This window comes from Saccostrea echinata, unplaced genomic scaffold (assembly GCF_033153115.1).
Source record: "Saccostrea echinata isolate AGI-Se365-2 ecotype Australia unplaced genomic scaffold, CSIRO_AGI_Sech_v1 ptg000030l, whole genome shotgun sequence".
NCBI lineage: Eukaryota > Metazoa > Mollusca > Bivalvia > Ostreida > Ostreidae > Saccostrea > Saccostrea echinata.
In genome coordinates this window covers 12087488-12095209 of record NW_026889779.1, presented here as the reverse complement: position 1 = coordinate 12095209, position 7722 = coordinate 12087488, and the positions used below count along the sequence as shown (strand labels likewise).

The following is a 7722-nucleotide window of genomic DNA, read 5'->3' as shown; positions in this document are numbered from 1 at the left end:
AATGTTTCGTTTAATTTCACACTTCCCCAGGCAAATATATGTATATGGATTTCACGGATCTGGTAAATTTTTAGGATCTAACATATCAAACGAAGTTGACATAATTCTTCCTGAACCAAGCTGATTTGCCGTGAACTGTATTTCAGTTTCACCAAAAATGATTGTTTCCTCTATTTCGGCACAGCTTGTTCCTGCAGGGATAGGGACTTTCAAAATACCTAGCTGTCGGCAGCCTTCCTCATCCACAAATCTTGGATCTTCTTTGTCTGACACAAATATCGCACATTCAAGTTCAGTTTGGTTTGGTTTCAGGGCCTGGAACACTTGGGATTTTCTATGACCTACTTTGATTTGTTCCCCGCGTTTTATAACAGGGAACATGACGTCTTTGCATCGGAAAGAATTATTCACCTTTATTTTCTTTTCTTCTGGATCTTTTCCCGGACAGAATTCTGGCCAACTTTGAATGCCGTAAGTGTAGCGTGAAACTCTTCTTGAAATGACATCTGGTAAATGTCCAAAATATACTGCACCTTTTACAACAGCAAGACCGGCTTCATCTGGGATAATAAGTCTTTTTGATCCTTTGTACTTAGATTGAAGAGCTTTTTGAATAATTTTGCACTCGGAAAATCCACCGACCATGATAATTGTGTTTACATCGTCTAGTTTATCAGTTTTAAAAATTTTATCAATGTGTTGCATAATACCTTCTGTTGTTTTCTTAAACAAATCATTAAAAAAATCTGGTGACATAACAAGTTTTTTACTGCTTGACTCATACGAAACATTACTTTTAATTGCCATGTTCTCAAGAAGCTTAGATATACCACCTTTTGTCTTTTTCTTTACAAGTTTGTCTAGAGTTACCGGTATAGTCACTCGAACTTTTGATGTGGCTTCATTTCGTTTTTTAGTTTCAAACTGTCTAAAAATATCTAGGTAGTCCTCCATGCTTTCTTTTTTCAGTTCTTCAAAAATGCCTTTGCCAGCAATTTCCTCTATAAGTGAAGTAAACTCTTTGTCTATAGTTGTCCCTCCTAAGGGTCCTCCCGTAGCTGGAAGTATTTCCTGGAGAGTGCCATCAGAGGATTTCTGGTGGACCGTTATATCAACAGTACCTCCTATATCAGGAAATCATAGAATAACCATTATTTTAACTACAAGAACTTTGTTCATCACTTATTCCATATAAATATATGTATTTAAAAAGTAATTCCCTAACAAAATACTATAGTAAACTATACTTCAGTACTTTAATTGGAATGCACTGCGTATAGAAAGAGTTATCAAGCTTGCATTATCCTTGGAAGTTTTGGCGTTGCCAAAATTAGGAGAGGCAAATGCAAGTGATTCTTGGAAATGAAAACATTCGGTAAATGCCCAATGGAAATCGTGCGCGAGAAAAATCTGGACATTATCGTTCAGATAGCGTCGCTTTTCAGTTTCTTTCAGGACGCCGTGAAAAGTACATGACTTGTGTGTTGGATAGCTTCAAATTATTTTAAGCCGCCTCCACCCCTCCACCTTTGCCTTCTTTGATGTAGTCCAATTTTGTCTGTATTTTCTTTTCTTCGTTTGAATTTGTTTTAGGTAGATTGCGATTTCAGACCACAAGAAGAATGTTTTATAAATTATGTAATCATTTACACATATTATGTAATCAGTGTTTACTTATCAATCATATTCTTAATTCGGCTTCATTTTGTTGCGATCTTTTGACACAGATAATAGTAGCAAATTGATAATTTTATGGATTTCTTTACCAATTATTACGCAATTAATTGCAGTTATTTTCAATAATTAAAGTCACATTAGTGGTAAAGTGCAACATATCTAAGTGTTTTGTCGTTTATTAAAATTGAGAGTGAAGGCAGTTTCTTGAAATGCTGCGATATAACAATAACTGTGAGTTGGGTCCTTAGCATTACACAGAAATGTTAGAGAATGAGACATTCCATAAATGAGCTATTTTATTAAAAGGAATTCGCATTGGCAATTGTACATGAAGTCAAATTAATGTCAATCTACATACTTTATTTACTGAAGTGAATACAATGGAAGTTTGATTTACAATAGTACAAATCCTTGATGCATGATAAACTATACAAAAAAAAAAAAGATATTTGATTAGGGTGAGTTAACCATGCATCGGACACATACCTTGCTTCGGACAACTTTCAGCAATAAACTTTCATTGAACCCGAGTCTCCCCGTGTTTTTACTTGTTTCTGTCTTAAAGGTAAAGATATAAACTTTTTAATGATGCCGATTTTTATTTCCATGTTGTGATAAAAATACCACAAGAATGGCCTTGAAATTACGTCATATTTTGCATCATCAAAGGGAGTAACCAGAATTTTTCGATTTTGCAATTTTTAGAGTTGTCGCTCTTTTAAATAGACTTCAACGGAACGAGTCGGACCTAGGTAAAATTTATCAATGATTGATAATTTTACAGAAATTTTTCAAAAATTTTACTTCAATGTTTGTAAAATAATTTTTAGAGTTGTCTTTTACTAGTATGTTTATTTCACCGTACATCGGACACAAATTAACCATGCATCGGACACTTTCCGATGCATGGGTAATCACTTCCATTTTCATGTAAAACCCAAATGACAGCTGTTTTTTTACGGAAATAGAAAATAGAAACTCTAAATTTTCAGTGAAAATACAAATTATCGATATATGACGACTAGAAGTGGACTCAATTTACTTCTTTAAACTAGATTATTTTAACCCACGAGACAAAGGCGCTAGTTGCCATATTACTAGCATTGTAAAGCCTTTCTAAGGCGATGTGATGCAACTAAAATCTCTTCATATTTGTGGATCGAAATGGTCATTCAAATTTAATTAGAAGTTTAATTTTTTAATAAAAGATAAAAATGTTTCGATATCAGTAATTTTAAAGCACCGAGATCAAGGTATGAAATTTTTCTGGTATAAATATCGTATGCCCGATGCATGGTGAATATTGTCCGATCCATGGTGAATTCTGACTTATTTCGAAAAAATCGGTTTTTAATGATATTTTCTCAATAAATAGGGCACGAATGTGTCAAAAATTTATAATTTAACCACATACTACATGTTAAGTTCCATTTTGATAATATTCGGTCGGTAGCGATATCGCTAGAACTTGTTGAAGTGCAAGGGTGTCCGATGCATGGTGAATTCACCCTAACTAATATTGAAATCATAGTTAAAAAATTGATTATCTATAGTGAATACTATGAAGATTTTATTCATCATAGTAAAAACTGTATTGAGAATTTTGATGTTTTATTAATTTTTATAAAATCTTCAATTTACTACAATGAAAAGTGGATCTAGAGAACCAACAATGAAAACTAGAGAACCTTGATTTACAATGGTAAAAACTTTCATTTTATATTTCGTTTGGCGAAACTATGGAACTTTAATTTCCCATACCTAACTGTAGTGAGCTATAATTTACGCAGTAAACTATTATTTAGTAAAGTGTCAAAGTAAGTACACACTTTAATTAACTACATGTGCTTTTAATACTACGATATACTTGTGTTTCGGCTTGCAAACGCAGTGTTTCTTGATATGTTTTGGTTTTAAGGTAGGCTTACATGTAACTACAGTATAGTAAATACTTGTGATTTACTTTTAAAGTCTTTGACACTTTATTATAGTTATAGTAAAATAAAATAATTTGCTAAAAACAAAATTTTTTGTTAGGGTTGTCAAACCAAACAAAAGAAACTTTGGCAATGATTAAGCACAATGTTTAAGCTAAACTGACAAATCTGCCAAATAACAAATTAAGAAGGAAGTGAAACATAAGTTTTTAATCGTTGAGAACTTTGTATATTTATATCCTAAATAAATGATGCAGTCCATCCTCCCTAAATTATATCTCCTCCTTCTTTTCCCTTGTGTGTTTTGATATGTTCCTATTGTTTGTACACATACAAGGCCATCCTCTAAACAATGTCTATTTGCCCTCTTCCGGCCGATTGACTAAAAATGACCCACTCAGAACTTTTTAAAAACATCTAGGAAACATTCTTATTCTTATTATTATTTTTATTCATTCCAGAATTTTTTCATCCCGTCAACAACTATAGTTTTGATGTTATTTATACATTCAATTTCATTAATTTTTGAACATTAAGCGTTGATGTTGAAATCTTCTGGGACATTCTTTTTTTTCCAATTTTATTTTTTTTTTATCCTGAGGCGGGAGAAGGCAACAAACATTTTTAAAGATGGCCTAAAGATCTCTCTTGTATTATTGTATAATATCTTTTCTTTTCACATTTCATTATAAGAACTTGTTATTGTTCCTCATTTACTATTGACTGATGTCAATTAACCTCTCAACTGATTAACATCATTAATACATGTTCTGTTTAACTCGGTGACGAAATCGCATTCTTATAGGTAATGCAGACATTTATAAACATTAACAATAAATGATATTTACTTGAAATTATTGCATGAATCATCAATACATAAGCCCTATCATAGATAAAACATGATCGAAAGCTGACTTGTTTGCAATCAGTAACAGGACAGAAAAAAATTGCAACAGACTAAACCAAAATTGCACAAGATTCTCGGACACCCATCGTTAAAAATGGATTAAAAACTATACATATATATGCCTTTATGCAAAATCTAACTACCAGAAGATATACACTCACTTGTGATTCCAAGTATCAATACTTACACTCGCAAATTATAGCTGCTTGAGTTTTTTTTTTACATTATAATATTATATTATTGTAACGACTATAATTTTACGAAACATGTATGGGAACGTTTTTCATATTATTTATACATGTATAATTATCGTTTATAATACATATTGTTATTTATCAATTTTAGGTTTGAGGTACTAAAATCTTTTTAATTTAATAACCTACTAATTCTTTTTAAACAAAACCCCATGAAAGCCTTTATTTCTCTGTCTCAATTTTTAACGATTGATTTTGATACGATACAACTGATCATAGCAAAGAAATATGACAAGACAAACTTTGCAATATTCGATCTTTTCCATTTGTAAAACTTTTCCATTTGTATTGTATAATTTTTATTTGCATTCTATAAATTTCCATTTGGATTGTATAATTTTCAATTTGTATATTTTTTATTTGTATTCTTTAATTATACAATACAAATGATTTTTTTTATAATACAAATGGAAAATATGGAACACAAATAAATGTTATACAATCCAAATGGAAAATTATCGAATAAAAATAGAAAATTATACAATCCAAATAAAAATTATACAATACAAATGAAAAATTATACAATATAAATGAAATATTACACAATACAAATGAAAAATTATACAATATATATGAAAAATTATACAAATGCAAAATTATACAATACAAATACAAAATTATACAATAAAAATGGAAAAGATTGAATATTGCAACGTTTGACATGCCATAAAGAAAGGACATGAATGTTTAGATTTTATCATATTATAGTTATATTTAAATTATATTTATATTTATATTTATTTATATTGTATTTGTATTATTTTATATTTTATTATATTTGAATGCCAGATTAATATAAGTTTACCTCCTAAATCCACAACCATATATTTCATTTTTGTTGAAACTTCTTTTAAAAATTCGTCAGTGCGATCTGTATCTTCTTTCTCAAAATGAAGGTATTGACAATATATCGATGCAGCTTCAGGCTCCAAAGCAATCGTTAATTGATCTGTTGGTATTCCAGCCTAAAAATCAAACAAATTCGTACTGTTTCCAGAAAACCAGATTGATTACACAGGGTGTTTCAGCAAACGTGTCCCGACTTCGTGGTTTCAATATTAAGTTAGACAGTATTAATATAAGAAAATATTTGCAAAAATGAAAACCATATATCCAAACAATTTTATCAATATGAAAGTTGAAGTGATGCTGAATCAATTATTTTTTAAGACAGGCATTTTTAAATTTTGAACTTCAGCAGCAGTTTTCAATTTAACGTCATTAATAATTTTTATGTGTTAGAAAATGCCACAGTGTTTTTAAGTCAGCATCCTCATTTTGTCTCTGAAGTTCTGTATGGTATATATTTTGACATCATTTGAAATGCCCGTTTCCTAGAAAGATGGTTTTCATATGAGTACTTCTCTTTTAAAATTTTATGCACTAGTATTGGTGTTTTTGGAGATTTTCTGTTTGTGTTGATTAGTTCAACAAATCCATAGATCCATTTTGGAGAAGAAAAAAAACTGACAACCTGATTTTTGAAGATGTATTTAAATCTTCAATGGAAAAAATATAATGAAGTTATTTTATATTGTTTATATCACAATTATATTGCCGTAAAATGTGCTATAAAATACAGTTATAATTTTGTAAATATTTTATTATTTTGCAAAAATATAGACATCAAAAGTCATGACATGTTTGTTGAAACACCCTGTAAATCAAAATATATTAAGAGAAACGTGATAATTCCATATAAATGTCTCCAAAATCTACTGAATAAGAGAACAAACAAGTTTTGGAAAATCTATTGTGTCTGCTGGAATGATAACTAACCGTAAAAGACATTTTTTCAGAACATTAAAGGAAGTGATAAATAATTTACGTACACTTATTGCTGCCTCTCTCATAAACATTTTGGATGCATCTCCCCAGATTGCTGGTACAGTAAGTACAAAATCTACATCCTTAATAAACATTGGATCTACCATTTGAGTATTAAGGGTTTCCATTAGTTGATCCAGTAAATGCTTAATGGACATTTGAAATACTGTCATAGCTTCTAAAGACTTCCCTGTTTCATCTTTAATTGTACTATTTCTGCTTAATCTCTGAAAATTCAATGATATTAAGCTGAGCAAATCAACCATTAAAATGCTGAGAGTCTATATATATTATTGCGTAGTTCACATAGTCAGGTAGAGGAAAAAAACTTACATGATTTTCATGAAGAATCATTTTAAAACGGTGAAAGAAATAATATTCACTACAGTCAGTCTTGGTTGTGCCTTCTTCCTCGTCATCAGAATCCACCTCGGCTAATGTGGCATAATTTGATTCTGCCTCATACCCAAATGAATGGAAAGACTTATCAGGATTCAGTAAAAGAGCAGTTGGGGCTTTATGTGACACAAATTTACCACAATTCCAATTGTTAACAATAACAGTTTGCCATGTAGCTTTTGGGGAAAATGCATATCCAGAGTAAGTTGTTCCAAAATCAATGGCAGCTACATAGAGCCTTTTTGATTTGGATTTAATCTTTGGTGTATTAGTAGCCTAAAATGGAACAAAAGGACATAGTTTACATTAACTAACTTAAATTATATGCATGAAGTTGCACATACACATACGATATTTTAACATTTCAAAATACATATCAATGTATGTCACATGTCACTCGTGTAGTCAAACAATTTTTTTTCACAAATCAAACCGAAAGTACATTTTACAAAAGATGTACAATGCACGGAAACACAGTTAAAAAAAGAATAGGCCTTAAATCAAAATTTACCAAAATGAAAGTATAATGAGTTCTTGATACAAATTACAAGTTCACATTGCTTTTTTGTTATATACATGTATTTGTCAAAATTTTATCTAAATTAATTTTGTTTCTTTTTAGGGGGGTGACATATCCTTACCATGACGATATTGTCTTTGTAAAGATGATTTCTTCATTCGGAAATAGATATAATTTAGCTTCATTCTATCATCAGGATCT

At 30.4% G+C, this 7722-nt stretch overlaps 1 protein-coding gene across 1 annotated transcript; it reads right to left on the bottom strand.

Annotated features, from left to right (window-relative positions):
• On the bottom strand, positions 1-7288 carry LOC133196349 (heat shock 70 kDa protein 12A-like). The gene is made up of 4 exons (XM_061332258.1): positions 6936-7288; positions 6608-6829; positions 5581-5740; positions 1-1124 (listed from the first exon to the last, which is right to left on the bottom strand). The coding sequence occupies exons 1-4, from the start codon at positions 6954-6956 to the stop codon at positions 52-54; spliced, it is 1476 nt and encodes a 491-aa protein (XP_061188242.1). The 5' UTR covers positions 6957-7288; the 3' UTR covers positions 1-51.
• Between the last annotated feature and the right edge of the window lie 434 nt (positions 7289-7722).

Excerpts from the sequence above, each read along its gene's own strand:
- LOC133196349 (XM_061332258.1), bottom strand. The coding sequence starts at position 6,956 with ATGATTCTTCATGAAAATCAT. Across the intron at positions 6,830-6,935 it reads TGATTCTTCATGAAAATCAT|AGATTAAGCAGAAATAGTAC; the intron begins GTAAGTTTTTTT and ends TTGAATTTTCAG. Across the intron at positions 1,125-5,580 it reads TATGGTTGTGGATTTAGGAG|GAGGTACTGTTGATATAACG; the intron begins GTAAACTTATAT and ends TTCCTGATATAG.